The 27,105-nt window shown below is 37.8% G+C and overlaps 1 protein-coding gene across 1 annotated transcript in view; it reads right to left on the bottom strand.

The window, feature by feature from the left end:
• Positions 1 to 27,105, bottom strand: part of GLRA3 (glycine receptor alpha 3) — a 184,629-nt gene that overhangs the window by 49,592 nt on the left and 107,932 nt on the right. The window contains exon 4 of the mRNA XM_075197606.1: positions 2,393 to 2,616. Coding sequence (XP_075053707.1) covers positions 2,393 to 2,616 — 224 coding nt within the window. The remainder of the gene's footprint in view (positions 1 to 2,392; positions 2,617 to 27,105) is intronic.

Here is a 27,105-nt window from a genome sequence, read left to right as displayed (position 1 = left end):
TGTCCATGACATGCATGAGAATCTCATTTAGGAAATCTTTGCTCATGCACAGAAGTGCAGAAATGTTACTCTCGAAAACATTGCCCTTGCTCAAATGTAGAAGATAATGATTGCTTGCTTTTGGTGGTGGTGAAAATATCACCCAAGCAAACATTGCATCTCCAGTTGTAAGGAACTGCACCATTTTAGAGAAGAGCTAAGAATTTATGTTTCAGCCTAAAGGCTGGGTACACACTACAGTGTTAGGATTTCCATAGAGTTTACAGAGTCATTATCCTTTCAGCCGACAGTTATGACATTTGAAGAGCAAAGATCTGAGGGTAATTATTTTAAAACATGTACAGTGTGTACGCATGTATCGACATGCTGATTGCGACTTTTTTTTGTAGTCGTTAGTATAATCATTGTAGAGAGAACACATTGGTCAGAAAATTCTGTAGTATGTAACCAGCCTATGCATGCTTACTGGGAAGCCTGCATGATATAACAGGTAACAATAGCAAACAAGAAAAATAAACAGTTAAAAAAACTTCCAAGGTATCGCTAAGCTTCAAAAGCCCCCACAACATCCCAGAGTCAATTACCCCTTAACTGCTTAAGAGTTCAATAATGACATTTTACCAAGTTGTAGCCAAGTTGTAGTTTGTATACTTGCAATGGAACTGTTTAATTCCGGAACAAGTTGTAGTTTCTCTTACATCCGGCTGTAGGTTCCTACTTTGTAGTGGTGGGAATAATTCCTGCCCAAGTTGTAGATTCGCTTCTTGTAACCTGCTGGACCTGGCCGCTCTACCTTACACTCTCTACCGAGATGCTAGGAGTTTGTACCCAAGTTTGGTGGGCAGACTAACAAGCAGCTCCTGTTGGAGCAACATGCTCAGGCAAAGACATAGGGCTGCAATCCAAAAGCATGTTGTAGCTGGTAGGAGACAGAACTCTGATCCCATGTTCTGGATATTCCAAAAAAAAAACAGATATTCCCTTGAAGGACTCTTTTTAACTACCTCATAATCACCCGGCAAGGTGAATCAGTGGTCAACTGCCTTAGGATTGTCTGGGAGGTGTCTAGAGGTTAGAACTGGTTGATTTTGTTTAGCAGCCCCATGTGGGGTTATACCCTTCTGAGATAGTGCCTGCAAGTCTGTCACAGTCCTCTGAAGAACAATCAAGGATCAAACTAGTTACTGCAAGGCTTAGTCCTGTTGATGAATAGCAACTCCCTGTATTAACACCTGTGATGCATTTATCATGTGAAAGAGGCTCAAGCTGCTCATTGTAGGAGTGGATAACTGACCAGGAAACAGTATAACAGACATTATGCAGCCCAAATAAGGCACAAGCAGCCCCCCTGGCTACATTTAAAAGCTGGCTGCTTTCAGTCCATCATCTCCTGGTTCATAACCACACACATATTCAATCTATATCAAGACAATAATGACTTTGCAGGCTACATGTAATATAGTCCATCAGAATCGGTGAATCCAAATCTATCCACTTTAGACAAAAGAATTAATAAAATCTGTAGATGGTAAGTGAGTTCATATGGGTAAACCCATCTTGTCACAGGGATATTCAATAACAATCTCTGAGACAGCATTTTCCACCACTATCAACAAAATGATATACATGGTCAGCCCACATCACTTACATCAATACTCTCCGACATTGTATGTGACGGTGGAGACATTTGTGGGGTGATCTGGTGTATTTACCACCTTCTATCAAACATGAGGAGAACATACAAACTCTGCACAGATACTGTCATCGTTGGAAATCAAACTCATGAGCCTGGGGCTGTGAGGTAGAAGTTCTAACCACTAAGTCACTGTGCTGCCCTTATATTAAAGTATTACCTGGAAAGCTTTTTCACCCTTACTCTTTGGAGCAATGTCACTTTCCCAAATGTGTTATGAGTGACATAAATAAGTGAATAGCAGTGTATTTTCTTTGTTTGCTGCGGAATTAGTGGCGCTATATAAATAAATGGTGATGATGATGATGATGGGATACCAGTAATTAGAATGCCGCACCATCAAGTGCATTCAATCTCACAGTTCCTTAAGCATTATATCACATGAGTCCTGAAAGGAATATGACTGGATCAATATTGGAGGTTAGATCCAATAAGGGCTGCAGGCTGCTCATTTGGAGTTAATGATTAACACTATTCTTCATTTTTTAATTATTTACAGTCTGTTCAATTAGCAGTGGGCAGTACCACCTAGAATAGCTGATCTGCTCACTCTATCTGAGGGATATAGAGCAATACAAGGGATTGTTACTTTTTTGCTCCAGGTGATCATCTTTTGAGTTTACTAAAATAATGATACAGCTTATAATGCTAACGAATTATCATAATTCCCTATTAATTGCTTAAAAACTGACTACATACCGAATAGAATAAAGAACATTTCCATCTTTGAAGATTCTCAGAAGCTTGTTGTCTGTTGTAACTTCATGAAAGTTAGCACCCTTTTCATTAGCAAAAAACAGATCAGGTTTCCATATAGAATCCAACATAGATGGATCTAAATCTAAAGAGTCATCCGGATATTCACTATACGCAAGACGAGGGTCATTCCACTTCTGTCGCAGGAAGATATTTAAGCGGTAATCCTGTAGAATAAATTAAAATGGTATTATATTAAATGTTATGCAGAATATATAAAGATCTATTTGTCAAGAAGAAAGGAACAAAAAGCAAAATGAACATAATGAGAAAAGAACAAAAAGGTTCTAAATGATACATGTTTTTTAGATCCAATTTATAACAATGATGTACATGCAAGGAGCACGTTTGGTGTAGTACTTGCCTGTATTATTATTAGCTCACTTTACAGACAGATCATTCATTGTTTTACACCTCCATCTGTTTAATTGGAGAGACAATGTTGCACAAGTGACTCCCATTTTGCAAGAGACTTTTACCAGTTTGGACATGGCAGCCAAGCATATACTCTTCTGTTCAACCCATTTAGTTTAAGGACAAGTAATATTCATCTTTACAAATGATGAGTACCACTCATTCTCTGCATTTCAAGTGCTAAGAAAACATAACAGATCATGGTGGGATGTGATCGGTGGGTTTACGTTTCTGATTCTACTGGAGGAAAGAAATCTTTCCTCTATTAGAATCAGGCAAGTGCGCTTTTCGTAGTCCATTAAAATCTATGGGAAATTCCAGGGATAGAGGGGGAACTATTTAAAATTACGATACACATGTTTGTTTATTGACTGCTGATCATTTTAGAGAAACACATTATTGACGAAGGGGTTAAACAGTAATTAATCCTTATAAATACTGTGCACACAATATCAGCATGGTGTGAAAATGCAACACTACAGCAGTGCTTCTCCAATCCGCTCCTCGGGGATCGCTAACAGCGCATGTTTTCCAGGTCTTCTTAAGAATCACAAATCAAAGAATTAGTACCACCTGTAGAGCCTTAAAAATGTATTAGTCAATAATTACCAGATCTGTAATCCATGATGAAAAGGAAAACATGCACTGGTAGGGTTCCAGGAGAACCGGATGTGAGAAACACTGCACTATAGAATCAGATTTGTATCTGTTATAATAATAGAAAAAATAATCGCATTACATACATAGCATACACAAAAAAGTCATTTTTCATGTAATTCGAAAAATATTAGTTTCTCCTCTTCACAACATAGTTTTGTGAAAGAGAACAGTGCATTGATTTCTGAAGACCTCACAAATACAGTTGTCAATGTTATTATGGCTAAAGAGGGCCATGTTCCTCAGGACTTTTGCCTCTACTAACTCAAGGTCATATCATTACTAAGTTGCACATACATGGAAATAACCGATCGCTTGACCCAACCACCGGGTGGTTGGCACACATGTTTTCCCAACAGTAAACATGTCAGTAGGAGTATAATAGTTTGAGGTTGCTTTTCAGCATATAGGACATAGAAGAGTCTTATTCATGATGGACACAATTAATTTTGGGTGGTAATATCATAGACTACTAAATTAAAGTGGTATGAGTTGAAATGAGCTTTTCAATCAAGATGGCCTAAACATATGAATGATTTGGCTCAAGGAGCACACAGCAGTAGTATGGTGGTGAATGCTGTGAAGTCAAAAATAGTCTTCAGCTGTGATTTCAAAGCCATACCCAGAACTGACATACATCACAGCTTAGAAACTGCAGGTCACATGCTAACAATTATGGTTGTATATTGCACCAGTAAAGTTTTTTTAACTTCAATAGTATTTTTATTAATTTTTCAGAAATTATGGGGTACAGAAAGTAGAAAGGGATGGGGGGGACCAGTAAAGTTTTTTTAATAAACGAAGCACAGCACATTTTGGTGTGGTATTTTATGTTATGTACTTCAATGTACTGACTCTACTCAACCAACCGCATCTAGGGTATTTACATACCTGAAACAAGTTCACTAGTTTCAATTTATAGGTAGTATAGCCACAAATACTATATATCCTTTACAGTGTTGTACTTGCTTATTCACCAAACATTAAGCACTAGATTAAGTCATTCCTGCTTCAAAAATTACTCAGTCTTACTATAGACATTTTTATCTTAGAGATGATGTTGATGTTAAGTAGGGACATTTCATTGTGGCATATTATTTATTGCAGAGTATATAATCACTGCAGAGTTCAATGCACAGAAACAGAGAGTGACTTAATAGCATTGCACTTCTGCCTTGCTCTTTTAAATTAAAGACCACCATCATTACACACAGTGCAGCTTTTATTACATTTGTGTGCCCCTATTTTTTTTCTATTGAGGAACAATGGCTGGAGTATGTTGTATTTTGTCATATTGCAACTAGAGATGAGCGGGCTCGGATATCTGAAATCCGAGCCCACCCGAACGTTGCCGATCCGAGCCGGATCCGAGACAGATCTGGGTATTCCCGCCAATTGCAGAACTGAAACCGAGGCTCTGAGTCATAATCCCGCTGTCGGATCTCACGATACTCGTATTCTATAAATTCCCCCCAGCCGCCGCCATCTTCACTCGGGCATTGATCAGGGTAGAGGGAGGTTGTGTTAGGTGGTCCTCTGTCCTGCTATATCTCGTGCTGTGCTGTGCTGTTCAGTTCTGTGCTGTGCTGTGTTCTGCTCAGTCCAGTGGTGCTGTGTCCTGTGCTCTGTCCTTCTGAGTTCAGTGGTGCTGCTGGGTCCTGTGCTGTGTCCTGTTCAGTCCAGTGGTGCTGTGTCCTGTGCTCTGTCCTTCTAAGGGCATTGTTATTTCCCCATTTTTCCCAAGTTATAAAAAATTAAAAAGAAAGTTACAAAAAAAAAAAAAAAAATAATTATAAAAAAAAGAAATAAAAAAAAAATATCCAAAAACAATCCTGCAGTATAAGTCCATTGGTACTGCAATATTACAAAGTTCACTGATTCAGCAGTATAAGTCCAGTGGTAGTGCAATATTACAAAGTTCACTGATTCTGCAGTATAAGTCCATTGGTACTGCTATATTACAAAGTTCGCTGATTCAGCAGTATAATTCCAGTGGTACTGCTATATTACAAAGTTCACTGATTCAGCAGTATAAGTCCAGTGGTACTGCAATATTACAAAGTTCACTGATTCAGCAGTATAAGTCCAGTGGTACTGCAATATTACAAAGTTCACTGATTCTGCAGTATAAGTCCATTGGTACTGCTATATTACAAAGTTCGCTGATTCAGCAGTATAAGTCCAGTGGTACTGCTATATTACTGCAGGCAGCTGTGCAGTGGAATTCAGACCATTTGAAGGAGGAGGTATTGTGGCCCCGGTACCAAATTGTGTACCGGGACCACTGCACTATGCAGTCCAGAAAGCTACCTCGGTGAAACGTTTTGGACTAAAAACAATATTGTGAGGTGTGAGGTGTTCAGAATAGACTGGGAATTAGTGGAAATGATTGTTATTGAATGTTATTGAGGTTAATAATAGCATAGGAGTGAAAATAAACAGAAAAACTTGATTTTAACACTTTTTATGTTTTTTTCAAAATAAATCCGAATCCAAAACCTTAAATCCGAACCAAAACCTTTCGTCAAGTGTTTTGCGAAACAAATCCGAACCCAAAACCTCAAGCAAATCCGAATCCAAAACACAAAACACGAGACACCAAAAGTGGCCGGTGCACATCCCTAATTGCAACCCAGAAGACCTGATTCATCTTTGAAAGCAACCTGCACGCAAGTTGCATTTAAAAAAAAAAAAAAGAACGAAACTTGAGTGTATGTGTGCCCATATTCAAATCCAAGCACATCTCAAGACACGTTTCCATTTGAATCTAGGTATAAGTACTCCCTGCCTTAACAGTACTTATAGTATGTTAACAAACAGAACACACTGTAGGATACACACGTTCATATTTGCAATATAAAGGTTCATCAGAATGCATGCAATTACATATATATATATATGATGTCATCACTATCAGTTGGCACTTACACCTGCCCTGTAGCTGGTGCAAATGATACAACTAAAAAACATGTAATTTCAAGAACCACAAAACTTGAATCAGCCGCATCTGCATTGGCACATCCTCGCATGCCCTTACTGTACATTCATCCACCCCTTGCCTCCCCTGTTCTGCCTCTTAAGCCGTAGGCTGTGGTAAGTGTCATTTACGTTCAGACATGCAATTGTTGGGGCCTGATGCATTAAGGAAAGTTAAGTAAAAAATTGAGTAAGTAGTCTCTTGGAGAAAACCATTTACAATGCAAGGGATGCAAATTTGTTTTCTATTTTGCACATAAGTTAAATACTGTCTGTTTTTTCTTGTAGCACACAAATATCAACTTTAAATTTCAGTGTAAAAATAAGTTATCAAGTATTTGTGTGCTGCATGAAAAAAAGCCAGTATTTAACTTATGTGCAAAATAAAAAAAGTAGTTTGCACCCCTTACATTGCAACATGGTTTTGCCTAGAAAACGTAAGTAAGAAAACTTACTCAATTTCTTGCTTAACTTCCTTAATGAATTAGGCCCATGATCACTGGCAAAAGTTCTGTTTCTGAGTATGCGCAGACTTATTTCATGCAAGATCCAAGCAGACTTGTGTCCGTAGATGAATCAGGTCCAGAATGTGTATAATATGTATTTCACATCTATACAGTATATATGGAAAGCACAAAAAATATTTGGCACTTGCACCTCTAAAATATAGAAAGACAGAAAGTGAAGCAGGTACATAGCGGAGAAAGAGGTTAGTTTAATATAGTCCTTTTAATGTCCCAACCTGCAGAATTCCACTAAAGTGTGTGGTTTATGAAACATCATGGATTATTTTGAACTGTGGGAGGAAGCCAAAGTACCCTGAGAAAACCCATGAAACCCATAAAAAACAGGGATTATGCTCAAATTCCACATAAATATTGCCCTGGTTGAAAAAGAAATTGTTCCCTGGGCTATAAGGCGCCAATGCTATCCACTGTACCACCATGCCTCCCATGTTAAAGTTATGGAACTTGAGTTGTATGAAAAATTAAAATGACTCTAAAATGTTTCTATTAGTATTATATCTAATGGATATCTGTTGATGAAACAGTAAACTATTATTATTGATGTACTGCTGCCCTACCTACACATGCCCCTTCATATTGTTATTGCAGCACAGAAGAAAGCTATAATATTACCAGTATATAGCATGCATATTATATTCAAACAGATTAAAGATAAAATAACATATATTAATGTAAATTACTGCAATTTAGAATTCATGAAACCCCAGAAATTCAATTCATGCTGATTTGATAGAATGTGAGCACAAATTGAACAGAATTTCATGAATCACTGTTGTTACATTGCTTTACTTCTCCGTTATCAAAATTCAAGTGTTTTTGTTTGCAGAGCTGTAATGTAAGTGCATCCTATTGCAAAGCCAGGAATGACCCTAAAACTGTGCACACTGCACCCCTTTATCTCATTTTAATAATCTCAATATACAAAGCAATATCTTGTTTCACAGGTTGAGAAAATTTGCAGAATTCAGCACTTAGCTGAGGAGCACCCACCTCCTCTTTATGGCAGGTATAAATGCCTTTGTCTCCCCTGCAAACCCATGCACTTTGGCAGATATGTTGGCACATTAGCACAAATCTAGGTGTGTGTGATGTTGAGCTCCTAAGTTTAAAAGTGAACATAAGAGAGTTCTGCAGAAAAATTAAACAATTATTGCAAACATATTGGTATTTGCTGGATAAATCAACAACCAATGCCAAAAAAGCCTGTTTGACGTGATCAACAAAAGGTTCCCAGAAAAGACCTCCAATCAGTAATCATTAATTTGTAGAAAATACAGTGCAGAAGAAAGCTCCTCAAAATAAAAATAAAAAATAGTGTTTTCCTCAAGAAGTAAGGAGACCCTCATGAAACGCGTTGTAGTAGTTTGGAGGTTCTCAAAGAAGAACACTGGATTGTGGAGGGAGGATAATGTGACATGCCTATTTATTTGAAATTCATGAGTGCAGTGACTTAATACATGAAACAGTATTGTGCTCTAATCATTCTAGAATACATACTGTATTATCTATTTGGCGCTCTGAAATTGTTTGGTTTTAATAAAAGTGATCTCACCCACTACTATAGGCGAGTGTATTTATTTTTTGTATATCTACACATGGTATTTATATGGTATACACTATGAAATGTTTAATATTTTGAACAAGTGTTCACTACTTTATGGCTGAAATTGACCCATTTAGAAGAGCACCTGGGCATTGTCTGACTTTACAATTTAATACTATTTATTCATTATTTAGTTGCAAAGAAATACGCAGGGAGCACTATGTTTTATTCTTTTATTTTTGAGCACATCCATAAAGAAATTATGAAGTTTTAAGACTTGACTGACCACATCAGGAATCATAAATTAAATTTAGCTGAACATTACATATTTACAATTGTCCAGTGAATTTTTCTGAAAGGCACACGGCACACAAAAATTAGGTTTGTAATTTACAAAAAATATACAATCATTACTTATGTTAAATCTACACTTTATATTTACTTTGGGTTTCCTTGGATTTTCTACAAATTAATGAACATTAGCATTTTTAGTTGAACATTTTATATAATATAGTTTCTATTTGTCACAAACTATTTTATTCTTCTTAATAAAAAAGTTTTTTTTTTTTAACATAATACATCTATTGTTCTTCTAAATCTTGTACAAGGCCCATGATTCATCAATTGTTGATTAATTTCTAGATTTTAATGGATGACTGGCTGCTTTGGGCAGATGTTGAAGCCATGAAGAACACAAACAGACAAGCATATCAATGTCAAATTTTCATTATTCTGGCCACTAGTCAATCTTTTTCTGCCAATTATTTTTTATTAAATGACCTTTATTTAAATAGCACCAACAAATTATGCAACACATAGGGAATGTTCAATCATTGGCATAAGTCCCTGCCATAGTGAAGCTTACAGTCTAAATTTGGTGGAAGTATAATTGGTTGGTTCTTCATCATCTTTTTCAAAACATTTTTACATGATTCCCATGATTTTTTTTTTAAATATTTGTTTGGTTAATAGATGTTTTCTTTGCCTGGCAGGGAGTATTGGTGACATTTTGGTGAAATTCATTATGCGGTTATGCTTGTGGTTGTTGTCTTTGACTTTTAAGTTTCCTGCACTATGAGTGACTAAAGAGTTTGTGTAAGAGTATATTGGCAATCTGAAAGTATTGACTCAGTTTCTGCAATGGCAAAATATCCACCTATAACATATTAACACATACTGGGCCCCATTCATTAATGAAAGTAAATGCCGATATGTGACGTATTTTTGTAAAATCGCTCTACGCATGCCCAGAACCAGACCATACGCCAGAAACGTCCAATTAATCTTTGAGCGCAAAGTACACCCACTACAGCCTACAATTCTGTGGGCGTAACAGGAAGGGGACTTGGCGTATCCATGTAGTCAATGCGCAGTAAGGGCGTGCTAAGCTTGAGCACATGCAGCTTGCCCAATTCAAGCTTTGGGCATCTCTAAGGCTTTGTGTGCACCCGGTGGATTTGGGTGCACACAAAGCCTAAATCCATGTGTTTAGTACCAAGCACGGCTTGCGTTCAGATTGCATGCCCTAATGAATGAGGCCACAAGAATGTAAAGTAAGAAACAAAATGGGAAAAGATAAATCACTTAGACAATGCTGCAGTACTGATTACACAGCTAACACTAGTTTGAATGAGTATTAGAGAAGCTATAAGTTGCTATAAGACTATAGACAAGTGAAGTTTGTTGATGTTTGCTCTTTACACTCAATGCACTGTAATTGGCCTGATTCACCAATAGACATCTGTTATTATTTTGCCAAAAATGTAATTGAAAATTTACAAGGCATTATCCACCTTTAAATTTTCATTTATTGGTTTGTACATGACCTCCTGAAATGTTTACTAAATACAAAATACAATATTTCTCATATAAAATTTCCATTTTTACAATGCATTTTATTTACAACTTTCAGCATTTGCTCAAGCTCAAATCTGAGTATTACTGGGCTTAAGTAGCGGATTGTGATGATGTGTGTCACAATCATTTTGCTTTTCACCAGTAATTAAAATCTGCTCATAATCTGTAAACCTCTAAAAGATTATTCTATATGCTATTGACAATAGCAACGTTTATGACAGCACATGTAGAGCGTTTATTAAACAGAAGAGAACAATTAGGCTTGAAAATATTGTATTGATGAAGAATTATGTATTTGGCTAGATTTTTAATACATTGGAATTAATCTACAAAACATATATTTTTGGTAAATTATATCACTTATTAACTAGTATCATATTATAAAATACCATTTGAATTTGCATGTGCTGCAGTACACCTTAGCTAAACATAAAACCAAAATATTTACAATGAGGCTGTAACAATAGGGGGATCAATTCTTGTATGCTAATCAGTCTATCTAATTATAAGGTTAATGGAGGTTAGTTTAGGGAATCACTCACAAAATAATAACCCTGACAACAAAACAGACACTCAACCACATAGTGAGGGACATGTTATAAATCTTCTCAGGATTGTGTTTACATATATTTTTTGTGACTACTACCAGATTCACAATATGAATAAAAGAATACACTATTGTGGAAAAATAGAATTTAATGCTCAGTGCTATATTTCTCAAAAGCAATTAGGGAAAAATTAACTATTGTCCTTGCTTTGCCTTGAGAATCTTACACATTCAATTATCCTCTCTCCATATCAAAATCAGTACTCAAGTGTTTACTTAATGAATATTGATACCTAGATCAGTTTGCTAAAATTACCTATGAAAACAATATATGAATACAGTGCTTTTACCTCACAGACAATATAATAACCAATAAAATAACTGTTAATCTCTGTAGATAAAACCAAATATTTCTAATTTATCTTAAAAAATAGTTCAATAAAATATTATATATGCAGTAGCAGTAACTATTTTCTAGACAATGGAAACATTGATCTAAGGAGAATCAAGTCTTCTACTACCAAATTTCATAATAAAAATATCCTCTCAAAAAATATTGTATTCAGCAATTGCAGATAAATAATACAGCACTATTATAGAATAGGAGTATCATAAAACGTCTTATATAGAGCAGTATGGTGGATTTTAAGTTGCACTTAGTTACACTCTACAGTTGTAGATTAATAGTGAGAAACTGGCATAACACAAATGTTGTCTACAAAAGTTTCATATGAAATGATGTAGTGAGTTCCAAATTGCACTTAAATAGAATTCACCGATAACAATCTGAGACCTTAATATAGAAGTAAACCTACCAAATACTTGCCAGACTCCTTTCAGAGAGTATATTGTTTTATGTAAATCAAACTCAGAGGGGGGTATTCAATTGTTGCTCCGGGCGCCGCCGGAACGAGCGCGTTAAAACTATTACCGTTTATACGGTAATTACTCGCTCAATTTCAGCTCGCAGCTCCCTGAGCAGCGAGCTGAAATTGAGCGAGTAAATTACCGTATGAACGGTAATTACGCGCAATATTACCATATAAACGGTAATAATTTTAACACGCTCCTTCCGGCGGCGCCTGGAGCAACAATTGAATACCCCCCAGAATCTCCTTTTGGTAGCATATTTCAATTATATAAATATCTTTTTATTTTATATGTCTTTTAAGAAAATGATCAAAAATGAGAACACACACTTTCACATAACAAATTTTAGGTAATTAGTGCATTCCCAGTTAATTATATAGGGGTAAATTTATCAAGCTGCGAGTTTCCGGTGGGTTTGAAAAGTGGAGATGTTGCCTATAGCAACCAATCAGATTCTAGCTGTCATTTTGTAGAGTGTACTAAATAAATGATAACTAGAATCCGATTGATTGCTATAGGCAACACCTCTACGTTTAAAACCTGCCAGAAACTCGCAGTTTGTTAAGTTTACCCCTTAGACTTTGTATAAGGTCTGACACAGTTATTGCTGCACATGGATGCACATGGATGCAATGAATATGTGTATGGAAATCCTTTATAGGTTTGGGGCTACATTCACTCTGTGTGACAGAAAATGCACCACAGAAAATTGGGGATAAGATTTTGGAGAGACCTGGGGGCAGGGGGGTGACAAGCAACATTTATTTATTCATTTTTACTTTAAGCTCTTACTAAGAGGTCCAGTATATGATCACTAAATGTGGTAATATAAAGTAAACAGTGCTGACTTTAGGGAACAAACAGTCATTTTGTAAAATCTATGCTGGAATTAGAACATTGAAAGTGCACAATGGAAAGATTTTTCAATTCTTCTTTTTTTATTTGTTCTGACCTAATTAGGCATCTTGTGCACATCTTTCTTCTTCTCTCCCAGTGAGCAGATTGACAGACTGTGAAAGTGCTACAGGGGTAACTGTCCATTCTGTCATGTTCTAAGGGTTGTACATTCAACTGGTTTACTGTCTGTAGGGGATCTGCTTGTAGAAATGAAGTCTCATCCTGTATGCAATACCCATTTTATATTGCTCTACAAGGATAAAGATGTTTATTAAGCAAACACCTGACACCCAGATAGAGCAAGAGGCTTCATATAAAATAATCTATCGAAAGATTACTTTAAAGATGATGTTTTAATAAGTGTTTTACAACAAGTTGGATTTTCTTATCACCCATTTGCATAGTTAACAACATTTTACAATAGTTTCCAGAGGCACTTTTCTGCTAAGCCTCTGAATCTAAGCACATCATGTGTTATAATGTCTTGGTGACCTTTGAGCAGTACAATTTTCATCATGTTATGGTAATTTGATTATAACATGTTTTCTGAATTTGATATACTGATCTGAAGCAAATATCAACTTACAGCGGCATATTCAATTCTTTAGTTTCTCCGCGGCGTTAAAACTATTACCGTTATTACGGTAATAGTAAGCTGGATTTCAGCTTGCGGCTCAGGGAGCTGCGAGCTGAAATCCAGCGAGAAAACTACCGTAATAATGGTATTTACGCGCACTATTACCGTAATAATAATAGTGTGCGCGCCGCGAGATTTTTTAAGTTTTCGCCAACAATTGAATATGCCCCATAAAGTCCGTAAGTTAGAATTGAATCTAAGAGGCAGTAAAATAGAATTATACTGAGAAGTTGGTCAATATTGAAAAATAGGGACATTTTTGGGACAAAATTTTTCAAAGACAAATCTCTAAAACCTAATACTGTTCTTGGATATTGGGCACTGTTGGCAACTTTGAGTTTGTCCAGGGGAGTAGAGGGCCAATCCACTTACTCATATATGCTGTTTAATATATAGGGTGTACTACTCTGAAGTCCCTCTTCCGGTTGCACAAATGAGGGTGACAGATCCCCTCCTGGTGGCAGAACCACTTAACCTCTTTAAACTGTACAAGGACAAAGTATTTTTTCTGGTTGTTCATTTTGAAAATTGTGTACTACTGATCTAAATTTGTATTTTTAATGTGTGTGTATTTGCAATGTTCCATTGAAGGCAATTCACCAAATGACTAAATGAGAGACGAACAAATGACATTTTGTTTTCTGCTAGATAAGCATTTCCCGATTGCACAAATGCACCAACAATGGGCCTGATTGTGAGTTCGACTTGTCAAAGTCGAATAATTGGATGAAAGAAAGTATATCGATCCAACGCCATTTCACCAAGGGATACAGAAGGGGCAGCACTGTTCTTGGCAGTCTCTAGTGCAGTTAGACAGCGTCACAGGTAGAAAAGAAAGAGGAGGGGTAGCAGTGTTCTTCAAAGTCTCCTGTGACATTCTACTGTGCCATAGCTCATACAGAAAGAGGAGGGGTGGCATTGTTCTTGGTACTAATACCTGTACCTCATGTGCTAAAGTTTATGTTCAAAAGCATAGTGGTTTTAAGTCAGGGAAACAAAAATGTAAATATAAAGCTTTTACCTTTGTAAAGAAAAAAACCCCTCTCTAATAAAGGTGAAAGTTAACTGAAGAAAAACATAAAATTGCCAACATGCCATTCTACCCAAATTATTACCAAGCATACAAGCATCAGCTAGCTCCCTTCTCTCAGGTAGATCTCAGCACCTGAAATCTACACTGTCATCATATTCACCCTCATCAGTGTGTACATCATTCTCAAACAATACTAATTGCTCCCCACTGGAATCCACCATCACAGAAGACTGTGTACTTTGGTGTAATTGCCAGTAATGGCCCTCCTCATGGAATTTGTAGTTCATTTTACGAAAGAGCTGTCACGATTTTTGGGCAATTCTTTTAGACCAGACCAAATGTCAAAATGTTTTGCAGATTCATCTGCATCACCACTGGGTTTTCTTGGGAAAGCAAGTGTTGATGATTTTGTGAGCAAAACAGTGAATGTGATGAAATTCCCCACACTGTAATGCTCTAACAATATTGGCAGTGTTAAGAGAAATCACATATCCTCAGGAGAGTTCAAGCAGGATAAGCCATGTTGCAATGACATTACTTAGTTTTTCAAACAGGTTGTCAGCAGTATTACCTCTGACCTGCGCCTTGTCTCGTCTCTGATAACCACCTCTCACTCCCGCCTTCAATTCCCACTAATGCACCCTCACAACAATCCCAGTCTCAATTCTGAGCCACACTTGCTCCTCTTGTTTCAGCTGTGTCCTCTTCCCTTTAGAATGTAAGCTCTCTAATGAGCAGGGTCCTCCATACCCTTTGTTTTCATGTCTCCATTCATTTTGTCTGCCTTGTCTGTTTTTGTTTTATGTATGTCCTGTTTTATGTATGTACTTGTCTTCCCTACTGTACGGCGCTGTGGAGGACTGTGGTGCCTTACACATCTACGATAATAATAATAAAAATAATAATAATAATAATAATAATAATAATATATGCCTCTTAGTGAAGCAGATGATACACAGAGTAGCCTGCCTCTGAAAAATGTGACATTCTTGGATACATGCTGCTGTTTCTGCTGGTTAAGGCGAATCACCATCCCAGTAGGCTGTCACAATAATATAATCTTTAGTTTTGCCAGTTCCGCTTGTCCACATATCTGTGGTTAAGTGTATAGTGTATAGAATGGCATTTTGTAGAACCATAATTACATTTTTACGAACCTTCTGGTAGAGATGAGGAACAGTTTTTATAGTAAAATAGTGTTGTGATTGAATTTGGTAACGGGGACAGAAGACCTTAAGTAACTGTCTAAAACCAGCTGCATTAATAATGGATATTGGACACAGATCTAATACTAGCATAATCGCGATGGTGTCTGTGATCCACTTTGAGACTGGGTGACAGCTTTCATATTTGCTTCCTCTTGCAAAGGATTGTATAACAGTCAATTGTTGTAAACTACTAGTAGTCTTCTTCTTGGTCTGCTTCTGCATTGAAGATCCACCCCCAGCAGCAAGAGCAGCAGCAGTCAGCCTAACGCTCAAGGATTCTTCTGAGGAGTCCTGGATAGGGGAGGAGTCATCTTGCTTTAGAAACTTGGATGCAGGACTAACTTCAATCACTTGTGAGGATATTGATGACGAAGGTGTTGGGGGTGTAGATTGCAGGTGGTGGGATCTAGCTAAGAGAAGGGAGGTAGTTGATGCTGGACTGCTTGTTGTTATTTTTTTGCATAAGTTTCTGATTTTCACAAAAGCTTTTCATGAACTCGCTTCAAATGGTGTAATGGATGAGGTTCCTAGATGGTTAAGGTCCCTACCTCTACTCACTGTGGCTTTATAATACTATAAATGACTAGACAACGGTTGTCAGGATTTGTGTAAAAATAATTCCACACATAAGAGGTGGACTTTTTGGTCTTATGCCCAGGCATGACAATAGCCTTCTTCTTATCACTGGCAAGAACTGCTTCCACTGGTGCATGACTTGCAACAGTAGAGTTCATTAACAGCACTGTTTGCTTAGGTGCCTTAAGCCCATTGTTAGCTTGTTTTGTTGGGGCCCAAACAAACCAAGCACTTCAGCCACAAAAGTGGCACTGGTTATTGCTGGAGTGGTTGCTTTTCTTTTCTGCCACTGCTGTGTGGAAATGTTTCCTAGATGTACTATGAACTGCCGTGTGTTTGTGTCATTGGTCTGTCGCTTAGCATCCAGCCGCCAGGTCGCAGCAGTCTTGTTTGAAAGTGTATGAAAATAATTTTGTGACCTGTGAGGTGGTCAAAATTGACTGCAAATGACTTGAAATTAGTGTTATTGAGGTTAATAATAATGTAGGGAAAAAAAGAGCAAAATTATGTGATTTTAGCAAAAAAACCAAAACCCAAAACACGAAGTTAATCCATATCCAAAACCAAAACCAGAATACGGGGTCAGTGAACATCTCTATATATAACCTTTATTACATGACCCATCACTTATTATTAAGTGCTCATAAAGTTTAATATGACTGAATAGGCTCCAAAAATGTTTATAAGTTTGCTTTTTATTTTAGACATGATTAAAAAACTGCTGCCATCTCACAGTGGCTCAATTTAAGAACGTACAGAAGTACTGTGATAATGGCCATTTGTGATGGTGCCTTTGTATAAATACACCTGTTTTTTATGGGTAACCACATGGATTTGCAGGACAAGCAAAGGAGGTATATTTACTAATCTGTTGTTTTGAAAAAGTGGAGATGTTTTCTTTAGCAACCAATCAGATTTTAGTTATCATTTATTTAGTGCATTCTACAAAATGACACTTAGAATCTGATTGGTTGCTATAGGCAGCATCTCCACTTTTTCAAACCTGCAGTTTAGTAAATATACCCCGAGGAGTGAAAAATTTGACATCATATTATGTAATGTGTAAGGCAGATCAGGAACATGCATTGATGCATCTGGATAAAGCTCATGAATGAACCTAGTTTTGTATTTGTGGTAAAACAAGATTTCAAGATCTCCTGTTCACCATGGAGTCCTTCCCTGTTAAATGGCTATGTGCTCTGCGTCTTCCTTCCCATCAAACACTTTAATGGCGTGTCTGGTCAGAGGTGCTGAAAACCCAACCTCGTCCCTCAGTCTATGTTTATAAGTGACACGTGGTGCACCTTCCAATTGTGCTTTTGCAGGAAACCAGATATCTAGGTGCACTTCAAGGTATGTAAAAAAAAACATCCAAACAAACAAAAGTCAAAATAATCACACTTCATGTCTCCTCACCCTAATTATTTATTGATGATACTCATGTTGGGCCCACTTTAGTAAACATTTCTTAATCCCTGGATTAGATCAAGAGAGTTTCAACAACCTTGACACAGAGAGAAGTGAAGTTCCCCATCCAAAAACCAAAGCATCAGCTTCTCTGAAAGGAAAAACTTTTAGTGGGGAGGGTGAGGCAAAGAAAAGGATTTTAAGGGAGTTTAAATCAGTGTTAATCGTTAAAACGATTACCACAATTCTGACAGCAGGGACACCTACAAATGAAAACCGAATTTAGAAAAAAAAACTATTTAAATCTAAATAGACTTACCTGAAAACGAAGCTGCACATCTCCAATGCACCAGCTTGCTGACCACAACCTCTTCCGAATTAAGAGCTCTCCAACAGTACTGTTTGATGTCATCGCTACTTCTATTAATGGTAATTTAAAGCGGTAATGTCGAACCTCTGCAGGTAAAGTGTTTAAACACTTAACCCGACATTGCCTCTTTAAATATAATTAACAATCAACAACTACAATCACTGTTAATGTCAGTATAAATCTTTTCAATAAAAACTAGAAATCTTAATAGTTTCTGAAACAATTTGTAAACTGTTAAATTAAAATAATTGTATAGACTCCACTGGTCAATATGTATAAAAACTAACTAATGGTATTAATCCCTGTTAATCTTCAATAATAACATCAAAAATGATAGCATCGTATGGGCCTAATAAACTGGTTGTCCCTTTTTTGAAGAATCAACACTGATTAATTTGCTACACTTCAAACAACTGTCTTGATTTACTGATACTAAATGAAAAGTTGCTATTCACCTGGCCAGGACTTGGAAAATAATGTATGACCAACGTGAGTTATACAGTGCAGGAAATGCCTTGACTTTGGCAGGTGAGCTTATCCCAATATAGCTACATTGTGCACAATACTCTCCCACTCTTCTACTGTGCTGACACATAGTGATTTATATATTGTTTGTTTCAGAACGCCGAACAATATTTTCTTTTGTTGGCACATACACAGTGGTCTTGTCTTGACTGTGCTCTCACAAATGATTTTATTCACATGTACACATTTCCTTAATATAAAGGAGTGCACCTTGGTTTCACTGATTCTAATTAGTTGCCACTTATCTGTCCAACCGACTGGAGTCTGGCATTTGATACTTAGAATGTACAGTTCTCCTGAGGTTGTGTTTTTGGGAAGTCCTGATCCAGAACCTCACGTTATCCCTTGTGTCCCTCATGTGACCACGTCAGATGTTCCTCTCTGGCCAGATGTCTGGAGATGTCTTCTTCTGCACTCTAAAACCATTCTATTCTATATCTTTTGTGTACTCACTAATCTTTCCCATTTAATTGTCCCAGTATTTACCTGAGAATATTACCCTGTGTAACTGTCCTCACACTTTTTTCATCCCTACTTACTTTACTTACTACTACTTACTTACTTTACTTACTTTCCTCTCTAAGTTAACATTATGTCTGCTCCCCTTTACTTCCATTTTTGTCCATCCCCTCAGTGACTCTCTTGTTCTTTCTCTCTTCTTCTTAGGTCTATCTTTTGTAAGCCATTACAGCTCAGCCCATCAGAGTGTGAAATCAAGTGTTGCTGGTTCACACCCATCCTGTGGTTTGAGCTGTATTCCTATAGGAAATGTGTGGAAGAGCAGCAGGAGTCTCACCTTTCCCATGGGATTGCTGCCTCTTCAATGCAGGCATTAGCTGCAATGAAGAGGCCGGTCCCACATTGCATCTCCTCGAACCTCTACACAAAATAATACTGCTCTGAAGTAAATATTTCTAACACTTACTATTTACCAGTATAAAATACACATTAAATACATATACTATTGACAATACACTATAACTCCTCTACCTTCTGTGAAGCATATATAGTTTAAAGAAAAATCTCATACATTTTATTTTACATATGGAGTTACACAGGGGTACCCTGCGGGGTGCTACAAATTTAAGACATAAATGAGGATATATGGAGCAATATTTCAGGAGAACAAGGTAGAAGTGTACATTAATGAAGGGGGTGGTCCCAAAATGGAAGAGGGTTGGCCTTTGATGTAACGATTACTGTTTCCACCATGCACATTTTCCAGAGTATCCACCAACTTGTAAGTTTAGGTGCAGACTTATTTTACAGAGGTGTTTCCAAAGACCATGAAGTCAGTGTGCACATTGACATATATTAGACAGAGGCGCAATTGCACAAATAAAGAAGCAGTCCACATTTATTTGTTGTATAAAAGCCTTAATGTAAGGTAACATGAGTAAACTAACTCCACTAGCCTGCATGTTATTTATCATCGCCATATCATGGAACATATTTACTGTGGTCACATTCCTTGTTAGACAGAAAAGTCAACAATCTAACAGATCCCATGAGAGATCGTAAAATGCAACAGACTTTTCAAACAATTTCAGATTATATAGTCTATGGAAGCTGCAAGGTGACTTCTCAAATATAGTTTATGTCCTGTGGGACCTCTTTCGTTGTAACTGTTACATTGGACTAAATCTGTCAAGTCAAGATGACAAAACCGGAAGACTAGGCAGCTTGAAATCTAACATTTACAAACTGCTTAGCACAGTCTGTTCTAGTCAAGGTTTATAACACCTGACCTTCCAGCAACTTTTGCTTACATTGAATATAGCAATAGACGTGAACACATTTCTATTGACTTCACATAGAACTTCATAGATAAAAGCAGAAAGTGTCCTCACAAATGCTATTCCTGTAAGTAGATGGCTCAGAATGTTACATTGTAGTGAGTGAACATATAATACATTTGAAGAAACAGAAGCATGTCTGAATTACCAGAGAACATACATATAGGTTAAATCATAGAAAGGCAAAAATTGTTATTATATAAAAATTGTATTTATATAGTGCCAGCATGCTCCACAAAACAGTAATAATACAAGACGGGGTATTAACAGGCAAACAGGTAGGAGGGCCCTACTTGCAAACATATAATATATAGGAATGCTACAATAATGCTGAATTAGGTCAATCTTTGAAAAAAATGAGGTTCTCTGTTAACAACTTGATCAAAGTGTTGAAGCTCATATACCTCTTCATATGGGTTCCTACTATCTTAAGAATGACCTAGTTTAGCAATACTGAAGCATTTTTGCATGTCTTTGATTTAGCTTATATGTAAGTTTTACAATCTATTTAAAATAATAGGGTTTGTTTAGACACTTTCTGCATGTATGTATCATCATATTTTAGCTTGTTATCGGACAACCCCCCCATTTGACCACATGTGTAGTAACTAGCATAGAATATTGTCTAGTTTCTGGCTTCATCATTTATAGAGTACAGAAAGCTAATGGCAATTGTGATGAAACGGGTGCTACTGGACTGAGAACTGTTTAATATACTTTTTAATCCTTGGCCCAGTCTAAGTATATTCACCAGAGCATCGGTGTATTATGTGTATTATTATTTCTTGTAATTAGATCAATTTTGCCCTTGCTATTACCTGCAATATTGTATGTATTAGAAATAGAAACAATATTGCCATATTGTGTGAAAATAACAGGACAGCAGAAGTGATTTTGCTTCTGTTAGCTAAAGTAATTACCATTTGTCTCAAATGTCCATTGTCATGAGGTGTGTCTTAGATCTGGTTTGTAACCAGAACAATGTCTGAGTGACTTGACATAGCTGGCTGGCAGGTAATCTGAGAGGTAATTAGGTTAGAACTTCTAGATGATATGCAATGTACCTCCACAGTAATATACTGGCTGAAATATCATTGAGAAACGTTTTAATATGTATCAATATAATTGTTATCATATCAAAAGTACCACAGACTCAGACTGGCGCTTGTAATACTACAAGCACCAGCATGTCCAGACGCTTAATGGCAATCTGGGCATACTATGACCTGCAGGGCACCAGGGACAAAATGCTTTTTTACTATGAAAACATTTTTAATACCCCACACCCACCCAGGAGTGTGGGAAGAGCCCTAGTGCTACCAGCACAGGGCTGGGTAAATCTAGGGGGCGTCTGCATTTTTTTGTGGCCTCAATCTTCTTAGGGATTGCAGCCCCGTGCTGACCAGTCTGGGAATGGTCTGGTATAATGTCAGGGAGATTTCCCGTTATAGTGTCACCAGCCCAGGCTGGCAGAGTCTAGCGCTGGTAATATCGAGCAGACTCCTTGCAAGTAGGTATTTTCTTACACGCAGGCACATATAGTGTCTGATCTTGGTTCGTTTGTCAAGAACCCCTTCCATCTTGTGTTCCAATTTGGTTTTCTGATGTTCTTTCATTTGTGGATGCTTTGTTGTTAGACAGGTATACACGGTGAATAGCAATGAACCAGAGCTGGAGGGAGGGTCAGACATATGGGGACAAGTAAAGTGACGGACTTCAAGATATTGATAAAACTAACAGTTAACAGTTGAAAGAGCAATTGATTTAGGGAAGTTATGGAAGGTGCACAGAAGGAAGATATTAGAGAGGGCCCGTATATTTTAGTAATTTGGGGCTGGCTTACAATCTCCGTTCTAGTTTATCGCAAAGGTGTCCGATGGGGTTGAGCTCAGGGCTCTGTCCGGTCCAATCAAGTTCTTCCACACCGAACTCATCAAACCATGTCTTTGTAGTCCTTGCTTTGTGTACTAGAACACAGTCATGATGGAATAGAAAAGGGCCTTCGCCAAAATGTTCCCACAAAGTTGGAAGCATATCATTGTCCAAAATGACTTGGTAAGCTGAAGCATTAAGATTTCCCTTCACTGGAGATAAGGGGCCTAGCCCAAACCCTGAAAAACAGCCCCATACCATTATCCTTCCTCCACCAAACTTCAGAGTTGGCATAATTCAGTCAGGCAGGTAACGTTCTCACGGCAAACCCAGACACGCCCATCTGACTGCCAAACAGAGAAGCGTGATTCGTTACTCCACAAAACATGTTTCTACTACTCCACAGTCCAGTGTCAATGTGCTTTACAGCACTCCATCTAATGCTTGGCATTGGTCTTGGTGATGTGAGTCTTGCATGCAGCTGCTCAGCCATGGAAACCCATTCCATTAAGCTCCAGCTGCACAGTTTTTGTGTTTACATTAATGCCAGTGCAAGTTTGGCATTATTCAGTTATGGAATTAGCAGAGCGTTGGTGATTTTTATGCACCATGTGCCTTAGCAGTCGTTGACCCCGGTCTGTGATTTTACGTGGTCTTCCGCTTTGTGGCTGAGTTGTTGTTGTTCCTAAATACCTCCACTTTCTAATAATATCACTTACAGTTGATCGTGAAATATCCAGCAGGGATGAAATTTCATGAACCCTCTTATTACAAAGGTGGCATCATATCGCAGTACCACGCTTGAAGCCACTGAGCTCTTCAGAACGATATATTCTGTATCACAAATGTTTGCAAATGGAGACTGCATGGCTAGGTGCTTCATTTTACACACCACTGGCAACGGGTCTGATTGAAACACCTCAATTCAATAATTAACAGGTGTGGCCAAATTCTTTTGTCCATGTGGTGTATATATGTATTAGGTATGCCTGCACACCTGCTCATTAAAGCTAATATCTAATCATGTTGCAGCAACTCAATGCATAAAAGCATGTCAATTTGGTTAAGAAGTTCACTTGCTGGTCAGACCAAACACCACAATGCTGTTTGGTCTGAATAATAGTCTGTTGTGATCTTAGTGACTTTGACCGTGGAATGATGGTGTCAGACAGGGTTGTGTTTGAATATCTCAGAAACTGCTGATCGCTTGTGATTTTCATGTAAAATGCCTTGTTAATGGGAGAGGTCAGAGGAAAATAGCCAGACTGGTTCAAGGTGATAGAACGGCAACAGTGACTCAAATATCCATATGTTTCAACAATGGCATGAATGTACAACATGTTAAACTTTGAAATGGATAGACTGCAGCAGCCGGGTTCCACTCCTGTGAGCCAAGAGCAGAAAACTTTACAGTGGGCACATGCTCCGCAAAACTGAGCTGTTTAAGAGTGAAAAAATGTTTTCTGCTCTGATAAACCTCAATTTATGTTGTGGCATGTGCTAGGGTTAGAATCTGCCTTATATACACCGTGCAGGATAGTGGTGCAGGACAGTGGTTGTGACATAATGGTATGGGAAATTTTTTCTTGGTGCACATAACGCTCCGTAATATCAATTGAGAATCGTTTCAATGCCACACCCTACCTGAGAATTGTTACTGCCCATGTGCATATATATATATATATATATATATATATATATATATGTATTGTCAGGAGCCGCGGCGGCCTCGGGCACCGCCGCGACTCCCTTCCTGTTCCTAGTGAACGTCCCGGCCGTCTCCATGACGACCGGGGCGTCACTTCCGGTTGTCGGGCCCGACCATTGGACGCCGAGTGTAACAAGCGGTGCGCCCCGGCAAGTGAGGCAGCCGGGCGCATGCGCTAAGATAGCCTGTGGGCTAATTATTGTCGGGGCATGGGCTGTGATGTGTTGCAGGGCTAAGCCCTGATTGTCAAAAGTCTGTATATAAGGCAGGGAGGGCTTAGCCTCCCTGCCGGTTATAGCGTCCAGTCTGCCTGTCAGCTAACCTGCTCCTGCTCCTGTTAGTATTGGTGAAAACCTGTTTGGACTGATTACCTGTGTATGACCCCTTGCCTGGATTTGACCCTGCCTGTGTATCCTGTGACCCTGACCTTCTTGCCTGTATCTGGACCTTGCTACCGTGCTTGTGACCCTTGACCCTGGATCGTGTATTGGATTCCCTGTCTGCTGCCGGCCTTTGATCCTTGCCTGGACTTCACTCCGCTTGCCTGGGTTCCCCCTAGTTGGTACACACTTCACGACCCTCTGCTAGTCTGCGGCCAAGTCTGTCCCCACCACTAGGGGCTCCAGTGAACACCTGACTGGCAGAGCAGACTCCGGGTTGTGCTGTACCGGCTAGAGGGGTTCCTAACATGTATATATATAGATTATATATATATATATAGATAGATATTGATATAGATAGATATATGTATATATATATATATATATATATATATGTATATATATATATATATATATATATATATATATATATATATAGATATATATATATATATATATATATATATATATAACATTTAATATATTACTGACCTTTAAATGCCCGCCTACAATATTAATCAGAAACAAAAGTCTTTATTTACATTATGTTAAAACATCAGGGGGACATTTCTGAAAAACTGGGGCACAGCAGAAATAGCCAGTCAGATTTTTCTTTTTAGAAAAAATGTCCCTCTTCCCAGCAAGACATGTTGAACAGTTTCTACAGATTCTTTGCTTCTTTTCTATTTGAAGGTCCCTGCCAGTGTTTTTCTCTAGTCCTATAGTAACAGAAAATTGTGCTCTTTATAGGCTTCTAAATGTTACAAAATTGTCTAACAAATGTTCTGCTAAATATATTGTAAGTTAGAAACTGAAGTCCTGCCCAAGCCACACCCCCATAGGATTTGAAAATTTGCACACAGGGGCTGGCTGGGCTGGAGCCGGGACAAGGATGCACCTGCCGCGGGGCCGATCCCATAATGGGCTACCTTGGGCTGGGACACTGGTAATTTTTCTTCCTTTTAGGCTGCTTAGCCGGGTCTTGCTCCTAGGCTAAACATTGCCTGCCAGCCCCTGTTTGCACAGGTTGCAAAGGAGTGGAAAAATAAATGCTTGTTTAATTAAAAACATGTTGCTTGTTATTTGCAGCTTTAAATATAACCGAATATACTAACACTTAGAGAACGGAAATCTGAGCTCTCAATTTGTGACTGCAATGCCAAATGGTCATTTGATCAAATAATCCAAATCATTTATTTTTTCAGTTCTAGCCTGAAAATATTAGTGATTGTTTTGTTTTTATTAATTTCATTCTCATTGAATGTAGCCCACTGCTCTTCCTCTATTACTCTTCCACCACATGTCTGAAATAAGGCTAACAAATTTCTTTTTCAACAGCCCATCGTTCTCTGCTCCATTCTGCGTGAAGGTTTTTCTCATGAATACTAAGATCACTGACAACTGGTGGCAGAGAAAGAGCGAAGAGAAGGAGGCAACTTGGACCACAAGGGCAGGGAACCAACAATTGCAATGCCTAGTAGTTAAGTCCAATTTATTTTGCTTTTAGTGGTCACTATCCCACATGATAATATAAAGGTGCTTATGCAAATCGCAATATACAGCACAACAGGCTTTTTGTCAAGTCGAATCTATATCTATGTTTGAATGTGTCACATGACTTGCTTCACTGTGAACGTGATCAAAACTGAATACTGTTTGATAGTATTGCGAAACATGCTTTCTAAATTATATGTACGTCTAAATATATTTGTGCAATGCTAATTAATGCTAGCTTACTCAAATTACTTTACAATAATGTGATTACTTTATGTTACAGAAAAACAGTGGCAACTAACAATATTACATTTATGTGAATGATTGAAAATTATTTTGTCATTTGATACATGTAAAATGAACAATGTAATGTCTTCTTGATCTGTGATTGGCTGGAATAATATTATAAGATACAATAAGATAATACTTCGTGATATTTAATAAATGTTTGTAAAATGGAGCTCTGTGAATCATAACTATTATGTTTTCCTGTGATCACTTTGAGAATTGTTCTGTCCTGTTGCATTTAGTAATTGCCTTTCACAAACTTATAAAGCGGTATCTGCGGTCTGATACACTTTCAAGATGCTGGCCAGACTCATCATCACTGTTTCAGTCTGGTGGCTGCCAATCAGAAGTGACAAGGATGAATAGAAGAACACTGCCACGTAAAGGAACTGAAGGATGGCAGAAAAGCACGATTTTCTTTTTATAAGTTTTTCTAAGTGTATCAATAGTAAACTTTGCTTACAGTTTGCGCCTTATTCATCATGCTCAAAATGGCATTAGTAAATGCGCTAGTGGTGTTTTGAGACCACTGCCGGTCAGGGACTAATTGGAGATTATGGATTCGCTAAGGGTTCACATACTTATTCAAACAAACAAATGTAATGTTGGATAATTTATTAATAAATTAATTAATAGAAATCTGTATTCTTTTTTGTGTTATTTGATATTTAGAGTTCTCTTTATCTATTTTTATGACAACATCTGGACCATTGGCTCCCCATTCCCTACAAAATACAATTCAAGTTGCTTGCTCTTATCTTTAAACTCTATTTTTTCGCCTCCTCCCCAACATCACAGATCTTGTCAAACAATACTCCATTTACTCACCCACTGTATTTTGTCAATAACCTTCACCTTTCCTGACATCTGCCCCTCCTTTGTAAGTGTGTGCTCGTGTGTGTGTACACCTCTGCCTCAGGGGCAGGCTGGGCTAGGAGGGAGGGGGTGGGTCCCATACTGGGATACCTTGGGCTGGGTCACTGGGCCACCTGCATTTTTTGTTCTTTAAAAAAATATGTTTCTAATTGATTATCTATACCAGTGTTGGCTAACCTGTGACACTCCAGCTGCTGT

The sequence above is a fragment of the Mixophyes fleayi genome, chromosome 1 (genome assembly GCF_038048845.1).
Source record: "Mixophyes fleayi isolate aMixFle1 chromosome 1, aMixFle1.hap1, whole genome shotgun sequence".
NCBI lineage: Eukaryota > Metazoa > Chordata > Amphibia > Anura > Limnodynastidae > Mixophyes > Mixophyes fleayi.
This window is presented reverse-complemented; position numbering and strand designations above follow the sequence as displayed.